At 38.4% G+C, this 14,539-nt stretch overlaps 1 protein-coding gene across 1 annotated transcript in view; it reads left to right on the top strand.

Annotated features, from left to right (window-relative positions):
• cntn3b (contactin 3b) overlaps positions 1-14,539 on the top strand; it is a 77,646-nt gene that overhangs the window by 37,882 nt on the left and 25,225 nt on the right. Inside the window, exons 5-11 of the mRNA XM_041783201.1 lie at positions 1,065-1,163; positions 5,717-5,920; positions 8,385-8,487; positions 8,797-8,981; positions 9,788-9,924; positions 12,717-12,846; positions 13,426-13,576. Coding sequence (XP_041639135.1) covers positions 1,065-1,163; positions 5,717-5,920; positions 8,385-8,487; positions 8,797-8,981; positions 9,788-9,924; positions 12,717-12,846; positions 13,426-13,576 — 1,009 coding nt within the window. The remainder of the gene's footprint in view (positions 1-1,064; positions 1,164-5,716; positions 5,921-8,384; positions 8,488-8,796; positions 8,982-9,787; positions 9,925-12,716; positions 12,847-13,425; positions 13,577-14,539) is intronic.

Here is a 14,539-nt window from a genome sequence, read left to right as displayed (position 1 = left end):
TTTTGCTCCATCTTGGTAAAGATGACATTCTTTCCATATCCATGACTGATAAATAGAAGCTCTCTGATTCACCTCCTGTTCTTTCATTTCATTTATTGTAATCATTTGCTTTTATCCTGTGTGGTTTCAGTCAGTCATATTTATTTTCTATAACAACTGTAAAATTATTCTGAAGATGTACTCTATACCAGTCTGTTGAGATAAGGACATAACCTACGTCTGTATTTCAAGTCATCCGTCTCCTCCTGTGGCCTCCTCTGTGTCCTGCCGTGACTTGGCCCTGTTTGATTCCACTGCGGTCACCAGAGAGCTGCTCATTAATCTTACCAGGACTCTTTCACATTTCTCTCCATAATCTTCCTCCTCCTAATTTCCCTTATCGGTCACACTGACTTTCTTTGTTTGTGTTTGGAAGGCTTACTCTAGGCTGTAAGCCAGAGGGTGCAGACCAAGAGCAGAGTGGACTGCAGCAGCCCCCCTCCATCAGTCATGGAGCCAGGGGAGCTTTATCATTGCAGGTTAAGGTTTTGTGAACAAGCATCTGCTTGTTCATTGGTAGGAGTTAGATGACCCTGAGAGAATTAAAAGGAGATTTAATGCTTGCAAGTGCAAGTTTACACTGCATTAAAGAATGATCTTTGTTTTTTCTTTTTTAGCAATTTTTTAAAATTATTATTTTTATTTATTTATTTATTTTCACACCCACCAACTGTAGCTTATCTGCATGTAGATGGCTTAATGTGGGAAATAAGCTAAACAAAACAAGGAAAGAACAATCATCACATTGTAAGAGAGCCTCCATTGTCTTCATAAATTCAACACCCACAACATTTTATTTTTATTCTTCTCTTTTCTTTCAATCTCTTCTTAATTTTGTGATTCATCATATGTGACAATCAAGTATATTATACTGTATCATTTGTTTTGGTATTTACATCATGTTTGCTTGTACAGACGTGTAGAAACCCTACAAACTATATAAAAAACACAGTTTTAGAAGTTTTCATATTTGGATGTTTTTCCAGATGTTGTCTCATTCTATTTCACTTTTACTTGATTTTCAGATCTTGAAAACTTTAAAACTCAAACTGTGAGAAGCACCGTAAATGTCCGTGAGGGCCAAGGTGTGGTTCTGTTGTGTGGACCCCCAGCACACTCTGGAGGTAAGTTTACTTCATCATAGTTTGTTCCTTTTGTCTGTTTAAACAGGCAGTGGTTACATTGCTCATAGAAATTACCACCACAACTTTTGATAACGGAGTACTCCCTTACTTTTTATGGCAAAAATGTTTGCTTGATCTAGAAAAAAGGTCATCAACTGGTGGCCTGATGTTTTTTTTTTTTTTTCTTTTTTAATCGCTGAAAGTCTATGGGAGTTTTGGGTTAAATGCCTGAAATAAGGTCTGTAGTGAACACAAGCTCAAGAGGGTTTTCAGCAATAATCCAGACACCCATTGAAAAATCCCATAGATTCAGCACAGAGGGAATCCATACGACGCTAACTTCAAGGTTTGCCTACAAAATTACATCACGACTGCACCGCTCTATAAACCAACGCTAAAGCAGTGACAACTGAGACAGTTTTATCTGCAGTGACTGAATGTTAATAGGTTTTACAGTCATTCACCTGTCCACCATTACCAGTCAATATCCAACCAGAAGTTTGAGCTACTGCTCTTCAAAAAGCTACACATGGGGGGCGCTGATAAGCCAACACCTATAGAGAGGGTTGGTGCCAAGGTTATGATAGTTTGGGATTTTTTATTAGTTTCTATTTTTATTTTGTTTTCACTTTCTGGGTTTGATTTCAGTTTAGTTTTAATTAGTTTTTTATGGCTGCTTTGTTAGTTTAGTTTAGTTTTTATTTAACAAAAAGCCTTAGTTTTAGTTTTGTTTTTATTAGTTGTACTGTTAGTTTTTAGTTTTTTTCATGGCAGGGCTGAGTGAACATCAAACATTTTTAAAAAACATATTCAAACAGGCTTCTCTTCACTTACTGTTTTATTTATTTAAGCATGATGTTTAAAATACAACTCCAGACATAAATCTACCACTTTGTGAAGTCTTAACCAATCAAATCAGGCCATTTTACACACCCCAGACTTGGGTGAAGGTGCCAGTTAGTATGGTTGTGTCAAAGACACTAAGGACATTTTATTTTAGTTCGTTTTATTTTAGTTCATTTTATTTTAGTTCGTTTTATTTTAGTTCATTTTATTTTAGTTAGTTTTGTAAGTGCACTATACAGTTACAGTTAGTTTTTGTTTTTTGGTAATTTAGTTTCAGTTAACTAAAATGATTTTTGAATTTTGGTTTTAGTTATTTTGTTAGTTTTAGTTAAAGGTCACATATTATGCAAAACACACTTTTTCAGGCTTTTCTAGCAAAAATTTGTGCCCCTGGCCTGTCCACAATCTAATCAGAAAAAAATATTATCCAAATGTGTGTTTTCCCCTCATGATGTCATGTGGGGAGTTAGCACCACCCCTAGGTTCAGGTGCCCCCTACCCCCCTTGTTTGGAATAAAGTTCCGCCCTCCTCTGCAGGACAGCCACATCCATTAAGCCATATCCATTTCCTGAGAGGGGTGGAGACAGACAGCTCATTAACATTTAAAGCCACAAACACAGAAACAGCTCGTTCTGAGCAGGACTGCATGCAAAAATCCAATATTGGAGTGTTCTTTCAGCAAACGAACGTCACAGGCATGTTTTGGGGACCTCTAAGGCCAATATAAACTCGCCTTAATAGGGGTAACATATGTGACATTTAACTATGTATATTTTAATTTTAGTCTCAGTCCTTAGATTAAATGCCTTTTAGTTTTAGTCTCATTTTAGTCATTTCTACACTTTATAGTTACCTCCGCCAAGGAGGTTACGTGATCGGGTGGGTTTGTTAGTTAGTTTGTTAGTTTGTTAGTTTGTTAGTTTATTAGCAACATAACTCAAAATGTTGTGGACTGATTTTGATTAAATTTTCAGAAAATGTCAGAAATGGAAGGAAGAACTGATTAGATTTTGGGAGTGATCCGATCACCGTCTGGATTCAGGAATTTTTTTAAGGATTCTGCACTATTGGGAGATAGGGCTAATGGTGGAGGTCTGCGCTCTTACCAGTTTACACCAGGAGATGGCGGACATGAGTAACTTCAATTCCAGCAGCAGTTTTTGCGTGTGTTTCTATTCAAAGTTTTGGAGTTTATAGAGTTTGAAAGACACACGCCTGGTCGAGGAGACGAGTCAGAGTGTAACAGAGAGAAAGACAGCGAATTGTAGCGAGAACACTCACAATGCTGGGAGGAATAGAGGAATATTCACCCTCTGCCATGACCTCCAGCCGTCCAGTGAGACCATGGGTGCATCTGTTGTTAGTGAAGCCAGTGCTTTGCCTCACCATGTTTCCACCCCACCGGGGAGGGAGTAATCAACGAATGCTGTGGTGGGGGGCACATGGGGACGGATCCAGGAATTTTTTTGAAGGGTTCTTCACTATTGGGAGATAGGGATAATGGCGGAGGTCTGTGCTCTTTGAGTGCTTTTCTAGTTTTAGTCTAGTTTTAGTCGTTGAAAACTCAACAACATTTTAGTCTACCTGATCTAGTCTCTTGCCTGGATCAGGTACAAAATCATTGAAGTGTGTTCTAGGTACTCTGCCAAATCTGGGGTCCCTGATGTCTACAGCTGAGAGGCAGAATAGCTACAGATGCATTTTGACAGATTCACCCACAGTGGAGAAATATGGATTTTGAATATCCGACAAAAAACAAATTACATTTATTTTTAGTCATCTTGATGTGGATTTGTGGCTAGTCTTAGTGTAGTCTTTCTCATGGAAAAAAAGGTAGTTGACAAAAGATTTTAGTCATGATTTTAGTTGACGAAATTAACACTGATTGCATGTTCTTTACCAATCATGGAAAAACATTTTAGCATCAAACTTAGTGATGGACATCATGACTGCCTGAGAAATATGTAGCTAAGATCTACAATCATCCCCAAAAATTCGGCCCCTACAACATCTAATAAAAATCCGGCTCTTGTGCAAACGTTGATGACCCCTGCTCTAGAAAACCACCTTCTTGCATTAAATCATCATGAGTCGTTTCTGTTTAACTGAAGAGTAAAAGAATGTTGTCAGAGTGAGAGGTCACAGATCAGAGATTTATGAAACTGTTGAGCAGTGTTTGTCTGAGTATGGGCAGAGGACAGTCATTGCTGCTGAGCTTGTCTCGCTCTGGATACTGTTTATATGCACTGGAACAACCAATTTCCTTCACAAGAGAACATTTTGTAGCGAAGTGTATTGTGCCGCTGGTTTATGGAATAATGGGTTGGAATACAGTGTGTGAAATACAGTTTGACAGCGTTCCCCTGACATAGGCTTATACACAGTCGGCTGTTGTCTCTGCGTAGGACTATTGTGTGTTCTCATATTTTCAGAAGTGAATTGAAGCAAAACAGTGAGAGCCTCCTACCCCCTTCATTTGTACTTGCCCCATTTTGCCCCCTCCCCCTTTTTGTCTTTTCAGTCTTGAATTTTAAAGCATTGATTTTCTGCGTAACCTTGTACTCCACTGAGCTTTATTCTATAGGGCATCCATTCTGGTTTTCATTACGCTTCATTGACTTTGAGCTCCGCAAAAGCTTTTCTCTCCACCACCACATTCATTATCATATCACTCACATTGTTACTGTCTGTGAGGACAAGTTTAGACGTAGACGACACAGAACTGGTGAAAGAAGATTTATTTAAAGTTCAGAGGGGAATGATGATACCAGGCAGTGGCAGATGGCAGAGAAAAGATGAACAAGGAGAACTCTGGCTATCTCGTTGCACCATTATGTTCCAGCGTCTGTCTAAAAGACACATTTGAAACAGTGTAAATTGGGATTTTGGATGTTTTTTTCTTATTTGGTTGTTTTTTATAAAGTTTTAGCCGGTCAGCAGAAAAGTCTGTTTCTTCTAGATGTCTTGCTTAAAAGCCCCTTTGCCTCCACGTCTTACTTTACCTCCAACTGAGAGCAAAATCCTGTCACAATTCATCAGGATACACTGTTCAAATAAGATTAGGCTACATGGTTTCCCAATAAGAAGCAGCTTTGTGTCCACATCACTGCCCTCAGCTTAGATATTGTTCCATCAAAAGAGAGGCAGTTGAGTTTGGGAGGGGGGGGCATGAGGGTCATTGCAACACCTTTTGTCTCAGAGCCTCTAAGCTCATACTTGCTCCTGCAAATCCGTGCAGTGAACACTTCTACAAATGATGAAGAAATACTAGGTATCACAGTATATTTTTATTACCATACTTACATCCATCCAGCCCTTTAACCATCCATCCATTCCTTCATGCCTCCTCTGAGCCCACTCTGTCACCCAGGGACCAGGGGAATGGAGGCCATGTGTCAGGGGAGGGCCAGTGACGCACTGTAATCCATTTTGTTTCGCTCCCTTTCCTAAGGTCCCATTTCTTCTGCACTGTTAGCTCTAACATTTGCACTGGTATCTCTTCCAAAGGGAAGTGAGATAAGAAAAGAAAGAGTATCTGATATGCTTACATTTTTAGGCCACTGTGGGGTGTTTTTCTTTTGGTTCAGCTGTCCCAGCCATAGAGGTCAACGTTCCTAATACCCTGACTGAATCAGTCATGCTCAGATAAAGGTAGGGCAGTGGAAAAACACTGCTCTAAGTTGAATTGTCATCCTGTCTTTTCTAGAGTTGATATTTGCCTGGATCTTCAACGTGTACCCGTACTTTGTCCAACAAGACAGTCGCAGATTCATCTCTCAGGAGACGGGGAGTTTGTACATCGCAAAAGTGGAGCCTTCAGACGTTGGCAACTACACCTGTGTGGTCAACAACACTGTTACAAAGGAGAGGGTGCTCAGCTCCCCAACACCCCTGGTTCTCAGAAGTGATGGTAAATACTTTAAATAGCCCTTTACCCACCGCTTTGTCCATCTGTTCAGTAATATTTTATCACACATTTCATGTAGATTATTTTAACAGTATACAGCACTTTATGTTCTGTTAATTCATACACCACTGTTCTTTTAAAGTCCCTGTAAAGTGAAATCCAAATTTTATGTCTTAACACAGTAGATGTGTTGGAGTCTGAGCCCATGACATCACCTGTCTTGATGGGAAATAACCCCCCCCCCCCAACACTACAATAGAAAATCATCATCTCAGTCACTGCTTACATTAAAAATTTAGCAGCCAGCTACAGGCTGTGTTTTTGCACATTATGAGATAAATTCCCAAATCTATCAGCCACGATGGCCTATGAGTCATTGAAAGTATCATAACAGAGATTTGTGCCAGAAAACAGTAAGTTTAACGCCCAGCTTCTGTCTCTGTGCTCTGGTACAGCTTGGCTCTGATCAGAAGCATTTTGTTATAATCTGACAGGATGGTATTTCTCATGAGTGGGTGTGGCTTCAGCTTAAGTGACACACCCACACCACCCTACAGCAGATATTTCTGCTTCATTTTTCATGATTTTGGAGTTTAATTTTATAGAGTTAGAGATTTTTTCATGACTCAAATTTGTCCTGGTGGTTCATAACACAGTAGCCTGTCATACAACAAATTTAGAATGAAGATTTTTTTAATCACTTTACAGGGACCTTAGATGTTGGTAAGTGATGCCTTATGATATTTTAGTATTTGTTTACTAATCTTGACACTCAATTGCTATTGTTGTTTTATTTTTTGGTTACAGTGCTGCTCAATTATGTCAAAAATGATAATCATGATTATTTTAAATGATACTGACACTGCAGTTATCAAACACATTTATTAACTTATTTACTACACCTTCATAAGTCTATTTTAGGGTTGGAGATATCTGATTTTTTTCCCATATCCAATATGCCGATGTTTACAAAATAATTTGAGCCAGTACTTAAACCAATACGGATGTTTAGATATAGTTCAGACCTAAAACTCCAGTCCTTAAAACACACAATTTGAGGCTTTAGGATGTACAGATTACCAATTTTTAATCCTCAAAGCACACTTTACAGCAGTGATTCCCAGCTGGAGCCCCCTATTTGTGTAACCAGGAAAAGTGAGCCCCCCAAGGACCCTCACAAATAAAAAAGCGAAGGTTTCTGTCAAGAATCAAGATAAATTTAAGTTTTCTTTCATTGACAAGACCCTTCAAAAATACACCTTGACATGTTTATCATTCCAAAAGACCTATGTATAAATTATTAAAGTAGAGTTATGCCATGATCTTAGTTAATGTGCCAATATAACATTGATAAGCTCAGAGCAGACAAGGCCTTGTCCCATCCCCGAGATCTGGGGTCGGTCTGTTGTTCCAGCCCAAAACTCCACTAAATTTTTTTTTTGTATGGCCAATGTTTACAGCTGATATAGGCAGATTTTTACAGACACAATATTGGTTGTAAATATTGGTAGAAATTTTCATACCTGCCAACACCGATATTTCACTTTTTAAGCTGATATCTGCCAATACCAAAATCAAACTGATAATATTGTGCATCCCTAGTTCTTGATCAAAGTAAAACTTTCAGAACTTTTTGAAAAAAGCTTTACATGAAGTTAAAAAAATGTGAAAAATATGATAGATATGGGGCGCAGGTGGCCAGGTGGTTAAGGCGCGCCCCATGTACGCGGACGGCCCAGGTTCGAATCCAGCCTGAGGCCCTTCACTGCATGTCTCTCCCCCACTCTTGTCCCTGTTTCCAACTCTATCCACTGTCCTCCTCTATCAAATAAAGGCACAAAAATGGCCAAAATAAACCTTAAAAAAAATATATATATATATATTGATGGACATTTTTTTCTGAATAAAAACATATAAATGAATCAGGTCTGTTCATATTGTTGATGTACTCTTGGTGCATTAAAAAAAACACTGAAACATTGACTACTAACAGCAAAACCCATAAACAAAAGCAAAGCATGGCAATAACTGCTTAATCACAATTATCTTGTTCATTGGAAGCCAATATTGTAATTCAAATAGAAAACGGATTAATTGCCCAGCACCTCCAGATTACACATTTTTAGTGCTGCTGTCTAAAAGGAACACTTTTGATTTTTAACTTTCTATTTTTTGTGAAATACAACCCATAAACTATTGATTCATGAAACAATAATATAGCACATATAACCGCTCATTAGAATGTGTCATATAGTGTGAAATAATAACAATGGCTGTTGCATTTCAAATTAGAAAATATTCATGTGCCTCAAAGTTGCTACAGCATTAATATGCATTAAAAACAAGTGATGACTGATCCTATATTACACTTTTTTATAGCTTTGCTGTACTGTTCTGCAGTGTAACTGATCTTTATGAGTCCAACGTGTGTAATGTTACTCATTATGTTGTTTTTACCCTTTTGCAGGAGTGATGGGTGAATATGAACCAAAAATAGAAGTTCATTTTCCTGATTCAGTTCCAGCTGCAAAAGAATCGGTGGTGAAACTGGAATGCTTTGCACTGGGAAAGTAAGTCATCCTAATTTAATGATTAAATCTAAGGCTCCTCCAAACACAGTACTGCTCTAGAAGCTTTAAGATTCTAAAAGTGAAACTATTTATTCTCAGATTCATACATTAATCAGGATGTAAGGGCAGCAGAAAAAAAGACAGGGGAGGTGAAATCCAAGTTATTTTTGAAAATCTATGAAAATCAGTCCAAGCACAGTTTAATTTATTTCCTCACAAAGTTTTTGGCTCAGACACTTTTTTATGGGTTCTTTATGATCACTTGCTGGACAGTTGCTATCACAGGAATGTTTTTTCCATCTTTATCAGCCCTGTTCCAGAAATAAGCTGGAGGAGAACCAGCGGCATCCCTTTCCCCACCAAAGTTAAAATGAAGAATTCAAATGCAGTCCTTGAAATCCCCAACTTGCAGCAGGAAGATGCAGGGACGTATGAGTGCACGGCAGAGAATCGACGGGGCAAAAACACTGCACGGGGACGCATTTCCTTCCATGGTAATTGTACTAGTTCAAACTGACTGACAGTGAAAGCAGATCGATGCAGAACAAATGTGTCTATATTTTGTATTTTAACAGATGGACATGTGGCCTACTGATGTGGTCTTATTTGTGTGACAGAAACCAAATTTTCATATCATAAGCCATGATTTTAATATAGCATTTTGAGAAGGGATCCTGAAAGATACAGGTTCCAAGTGTTTTAAATATTCTATCTGGTGAAACTCTAAGTCCACAATACAGACAAGGGGTGTAGCATGGGGAGGGGTACTGATTACCCAGTTGGAAGGGGCCCTTGAGAAGCCCACAATGAAAAGTGTGATTTTATTTACTTTTCTTAGCATTTAGTGTCATTATTGAATCAAAAGTGACTAAATGAATTGGTCAACAGGCTGAAATTTGTATCAAATAGACTAAAATACAATACTAAGGGCCCTGCTCCTCCCTTAAAAATGTCCAGATGGTCCAGCACGGCAAAATAATGCAAGTAAATTCAGTAAAAATACTGCTAATAAATGGGGAAGTCGTGGTTCAAAAATGCATTCAAATGCAGTGGTATCTGTAAAAATGAGGCAACATTTGTTGCTCGACTAGCAGTTAAGGGGGGCCCTGTGTTATATTCTTTCTAGGGGCCCTAAATCCCTAGGTACACCTCTGATACAGACCTCAAACCTGGATGATTTAATGCAAGGTTGTTTTTAAATGATTCACATTTTCTTATTCTAGTGTTTTACAGGTTTATTTCTCCTTTGATTAAAACAGTTGTTTTAAAACCTACTGATAACCCACTGATCTTTTCCTAGCTAAACCTCACTGGCTCCAGACATTGGAAGACACGGCTCTCTCCATCGGGGATAATCTTTTCTGGGAGTGTAAGGCCACTGGAAAGCCTAAGCCGTCCTACAGCTGGCTGAAGAATGGGCAACAAATGGCAGCTGAGGTATGGAAATCAATACGAAAAATACGACAATAATAAATATAGTCCAACAAAAATTGCTAAAGGAAGCCTTTTTCTTCTGATTATTATTATTTTTTGTTAGTTTGATTGTTTATGCGGCTTGTATGAGGTACTCATGCTTTAGCCACTGAAGATGCCAGTCAGCTTGGCCCCTTTCTTGAAAACCAACCAGAGTGCATGCATAAAGGCTATATATCCCTGGTGAAAGGGCTGTTTATTGAACCATATAAGGAAACTCACAGAAAATATTATAAGATATATGGAGCTCTTTACTTTTCTCACTGTATTAAATGCAAGTAATTCATGTTCCTCCACCTGTAGAGCACTGATCAGCTGTTTGGATACATACTGTACATCTTAACTTCAATCAGTAGACCGTTATAAATTTTATATTACTGCGTCCCTTCATATGAACATTTTAAGCAACTAAAGTTTTGGATAGTTAGACTGACCTGGCACAGCAACAAGTACAAATATATTTTGCAGACCATGGGTTGGTTCATTATGCCAACTAAACAAACTGCAAGTTGAATATGCTGAAATTTTCCTTTTGGTTTTTCTATTAGATGGTAAATTGTGAACCACAAAGGTTCTGACTACACCAAGTCAAACTGGTGACTCACCAGGTTCATGGACATGGGCCCACAGTTTATATACCTGTTCAGCAGGTAACCTTTGATCCCTCCTGTCCTTCAGTGTCCACAAAAGTTTGAATTATTGTCTTATATCTGCAAAAAATGTACAAGTAAAACCAAGGTGGACTCTTTCATTACACAGGATCAGGATAGCTCAGGTCAGAAGTTTAATTTAATAATGGATTTACCAGACTCAGTAGTTCCGATTTTTTTCTATGCCATCAGTTTGTGCTGTGTTCAAAGTTCACATTAAAAGAAACTTCCATTTGTGAAGCACATAAAGAAAAGAAGACTGTAGCTACTGTGAAACATGGAGGAGGCTGAGTTATGTTCTGGGGCTGCATTGCTGCATCTGCCACAGGGTGTCTTGAATCTGTGCAGAGTACAATGAAATCTCAAGACTATCGGGGCATTCTGGAGTGACATGTGCTGCCCAGAGTCAGAAAGCTTGATCTCAGTCGCAGGTTATGGGCCCTCCAACAGGATAATGAGCCAAAACACAGCTGAAAACAGCCAAGAATTGCTAAGAACAAACCATTGGACTATTTTGAAGTGGCCTTCTATGAGCCCTGTTCTAAATCCTCTTGAACATCAGTGGAAGGAGAGAAACATGCAGTCTTGAGAAGGCACCCTTCAAACCTGAGACAGCTGGAGCAGTTTCCCCAAGAGGAGTGGGCCAAAATACCTGTGGACAGGTGCAGAAGTCTCATTGAGAGTAACAGAAATAACATGATTGCAATAGTTGCCTCAAAATGTTGTGCAAGAAAATATTAAGTTAAGGGTACCATCATTTTTGTCCAGGCCAGTTTCATTAGTTTGTTTTTAATTATTCCATTGAAACACATTTTAAAAGCAATGTCTACTTTTCATTCGTCACTTTCAGTAAATTTGTATTTATTATTACTTTTGTCAGTTTCAAGTTAATTCAGTGACCATTGTGGGTTTTTATTTCTTTAACAGAAGGGTACCAACAATTTTATCCATGTAAAGCAACAGATATTTTTTCCATTCTGTTATATTTTATATAATTCAAAACTTTATTACAGACTCTAGGTCCAGGGAATAAAAGAAAACAAAAACCAAACAAAACAATACAAAACACATAAAAAGGACAGAACAATACATGCATGTTACCGTAACGGCACAATAAGTTAATGAATCAGATTCAATATAAGCACAAAAAATAAAATTACACTAAAAACAGGCATCTGTACCAGTGTTTCCATAGTGGTGACATGTATTTAACAGCACTATGTTTGATGTTCGTTAAGGCCAACATAATTTCATTCCCAGTGGAATCAAGTCGACACATAAATTTATACACAAGATTTCTTAATACAGCATGTAGAGTATTAACTCCTGCACCTAAAAACATCTCACTTGCACTGCACCATCTTGGTCTTTTCAGTAGTAATCTCAGAGCATCATTGTAGGCTACTTGTAGCCTCCACATACTTGATTTCTTATAGTTGGTCCATAAGTGTGCAGTATACAAAGGCGTACAATATGCTTTAAACAGAGACAACTTAACAGTATCTGAACAAAAACCAAACCTACGAGCAAGAATGTTTGCTTGTGCATAAATCTTGCAGCATTGTCTGTAGATATCATTATCATCCATCATTTTATCTGTGATAAAATGTCCAAGATATTTGACTTTACTACAGACCTCAAGACTACTGTTAGACAGTTTAAAGACAGGAAATTTCAACATCTGATCCTCTTTTGTGCGGAAGATCATCACTGAACTCTTCTTGGCATTATATTTCATATCATGTTTAACACCATATACAGAGCAAATAGACAGCAACTGCTGAAGACCAGTGCTATTGGGACTAAAAATAACGAGGTCATCAGCATACATCAAATGATTTACCAATGTGTAATGATTTTATCGCTACCATTGTCAGTGTAACTTTTTTCTGTGTATCTTAGATGTAGACCTTGCCTTCCATTCTCTTCCATCATAACTCTGTACGTATGTTGAACAGTGTGACACCCATGAGACTTTTTTTTTAATCGTTATTCTCTCCTGCTGTCGTTTTCCCCTCATGGAGCACAAGTAATTGCTGCTGTGCTTTTCAACACAATACGCTGGCCCTGCATAAATATGCTCAACTGTTTCTCTTTTCTCTGCAGGGTCGGGTACAAATTGAAAACGGGGCCCTTTCCATAGCTGAGCTGAACATGTCAGATTCAGGGATGTATCAGTGTGTGGCTGAAAACAAACATGGCATTGTTTATTGCAGTGGCCAGTTAATGGTGTTAGGTAAGAATGCTTTTATCCTTCTTATCTGTTCCTGTGTTTGATCATCTCTAAAGATAAAGTCAGCCTGTTAAAGCTCTCTTAAACAAACAGTCTGCAAACACATGTGATGTCACTGTGGCTCTGTTAGATGGTTAGATGGATTTCTCTTTCAGCTGTTTCATCAATTTGATATGGAAACTAGAAATACATTGCTTTGCATCAAAGTGGATGCTTTCTCATGTGGATAAGAATATTGATTTATTTGCATTGCTTTGAATTCTACAAATGAATTGCTCAGAGAGTATTCAACCATGCCATGGCTGACAATATGAGATGATAAACATGGACAACTGTTTAAACCTCTTTCAAGTTTGAAGCTTTGGGTGGATGTTGTGTTTTTTATTCAGGCTGGGCTTGCAGGTGGAACCATGGCTCTGAGCTCATTAGGCAATTCTGTTGAGTTCAAGCTGAGATTTTCGCTGCTTTCCCCGCTAAAGCTGAATAAGAGATAAAGTCAATACAGCATGGCTGATTTGCAAAGATTCAGGGTACCTTAATTTTTTAATCTCATTACAATCTCTCCTTCCCCCCTCCATGCAGCTTCACCTCCCAGTTTCTCCAAAAGTCCATTAAAGGCCGTGCTGAAAGCTCGATCAGGCACTGAAATTACTCTTGAATGCAAGCCTCAGGCTTCACCTCCAGCAATTATCCTGTGGAAGAAAGGGAATGAGATCCTGCAGAGAACAGAAAGGTAGGATAAAAGTTGAAGCATATATTCTTTGCAGCTTTTGTTCACATTCACTGCATAGTGACTTGTTTGACTGGAGTATCTGGCATTAGCGTGGGTACAAAGACAAAAAGACTAATGAGAAAAGTGGGCACAAGGGAAACGTCCTACCTGCAGTCTTACAGACAAACAATTTGGTGTGAGGGATGAAGATGCTAGCTGGTTGTATCGTCGATGCCCCGCATGAAATATTCAGGAACATAAAAGATAAGCAAATAGAGTAGCTGCCTAAGGTAAAATGTATTTCCTCTCTGTATGAATGTGGAACTAAAACATTAAAAAGGAGTTGCCATAATTGTCTAAAATCCATGTTGTGGAAGTCAAAGCAGAGGCCTCTCATCAAATAAAATACTCTGGGCACAGGCATGATGCAGCAGAAAGGAAACTATTAGCTCCACTTTAAATGGGATTAATTTAATTGCTTTATTTAGTTTGTTGCCATTGTCTCTGTTACTGAATGCACCAGTAGTTGCATTTGAGCTCCTGAATATATTGAAATGTCAAAAGTTGGCAAAATAAAAAAGCAAATTAAAGGCAAGTGTGAGCAACTCATCTACAGACTTTCCTCATCCTGGGTGGAAGAAGAAAACCTTGGATTTGGACTGAAACGACTGCACACAAACCCATTGAAAATCATTAGCATATACACACAAATGTGCACACAGAAAGACAACAGACTAAGTAACAAGTTAAACACTGGCCTCAGCACACTGAGGATGTACTTAAGTCATTCCCATGCAGCTTAGGCTAAAGGAGGTCTGAAAGGGAACAATGCCAGCAAAGCATCAGAGACTCCTTTGTTTTGAAACAGATGGGGAGCTACATATATAACTGTGGGAAATTACTGAAATTTTCTGACTTGTATCAAACTTTGTAAAACCCACATAGTCATTGACATTATTTCATTGGATAGAGACTCTGAATGTT

This window comes from Cheilinus undulatus, linkage group 3 (assembly GCF_018320785.1).
Source record: "Cheilinus undulatus linkage group 3, ASM1832078v1, whole genome shotgun sequence".
Lineage (NCBI taxonomy): Eukaryota > Metazoa > Chordata > Actinopteri > Labriformes > Labridae > Cheilinus > Cheilinus undulatus.
Note: the sequence above shows the minus strand (reverse complement) of the source record. Positions and strands in the feature narration are given on the sequence as shown.